The 1214-nt window shown below is 29.7% G+C and overlaps 1 protein-coding gene across 1 annotated transcript in view; it reads right to left on the bottom strand.

The window, feature by feature from the left end:
- Nucleotides 1-277: 277 nt before the first annotated feature.
- LOC106457784 (regulator of microtubule dynamics protein 2-like) overlaps nt 278-1214 on the bottom strand; it is a 37327-nt gene continuing 36390 nt past the window's right edge. The window contains exon 9 of the mRNA XM_022383826.1: nt 278-1058. Coding sequence (XP_022239534.1) covers nt 996-1058 — 63 coding nt within the window. The 3' untranslated portion in view covers nt 278-995. The remainder of the gene's footprint in view (nt 1059-1214) is intronic.

Genomic DNA, 1214 nt, shown 5'->3' with positions numbered 1-1214 from the left:
AAAAAAAACATGTTTGTGTATGTGGGGGAGAGGAGGAGGTTAGTGAGTTGTGTTTTCCCCTGGTGAAAACTTGCATGTTATTTTCCTTGTAGTCACACTTATTGTTAACTTTTCTATGTGACAGTTCAGTTTTTCCATTATTTGTGATCATTTGCAAAGGTCATACTAACTGTAATGTCATGTACACTGTATATAACTTAAGTCAATTGATTAATTCTTCTTTTTTTTTTCACAACAAATTTCAGGTCATGAAAATGTTGGGGAGTTTTCTTGTATTTATTTTTCTATATAGTTTTTACTATTCTTTTCAAAACACAATCTCACTATAATAAATTATAAACACTGCCTATTGACACCCCTCTTACCTCTGACTAAAACATTACACTGTTCATGTTGGTGGTTTTGTTTAGATATTCCATGCATGCTGTACATCATATTCATCACCACCAAAATAAGTCAACAATCTTCATCATGAAAATTTGAGCCTTCTGGTCAATATATATTCTGTGTAATAACATTTAACTATAAAGCTGCAAGTAAAACTCGGCTTTGATACTGAGTACTACCATCCCTTATAACAAATTGATATGGATTCAATACTTACATAAAGAAATGTACAAAAAGGGATTTGTTTGAAACTGTTTCAAATATACCTCACAAGTAAATAAACAAAAACTCATTATTTAACACACAGAAATTCTAAAATCATTAAAATGGCAATTTTATCAGCACTGGATATGACAGATGTAGTATGGTTGACAAATAATATATTCTTCTTTACTTTCACTCATAACTTCTTAGACTATACAAATATAAATTTATAAAAATACAACCCATCAATGTATGTACGTACAATTAAGTTATCTACCACAACAATGGGCATTATCATAAGTTAAAATCAAGCATAATTGGTTTTAATTAACAAAATTTTTCTTTCATAAAGATATGCTTTTTCTTTGGTAAAATTTTATCACTTATTGAGGGTTGTAGAGACTTTAAGCTCTGTAGCTGTTATACATAGATTGCAATGCTTCCAGTTCAGTGTGGGCTACTTCATCCTGCATGAAAAAAAAAATCCTCATTTACTACATGTATAGTTTTCCTGTTTTTAGCTACCAGATTGCCTAAAGAGATATACAAGGTGTCCCCAAAAAATGTATACACACTTTGAATGATTATAAATATAATGTTTATTAAGACATATCTGACTTTTA

The sequence above is a fragment of the Limulus polyphemus genome, unplaced genomic scaffold (genome assembly GCF_000517525.1).
Source record: "Limulus polyphemus unplaced genomic scaffold, Limulus_polyphemus-2.1.2 Scaffold373, whole genome shotgun sequence".
NCBI lineage: Eukaryota > Metazoa > Arthropoda > Merostomata > Xiphosura > Limulidae > Limulus > Limulus polyphemus.
The sequence above is the reverse complement of the archived record's forward strand: the minus strand, read 5'-3'. Positions and strand labels throughout refer to the sequence as shown.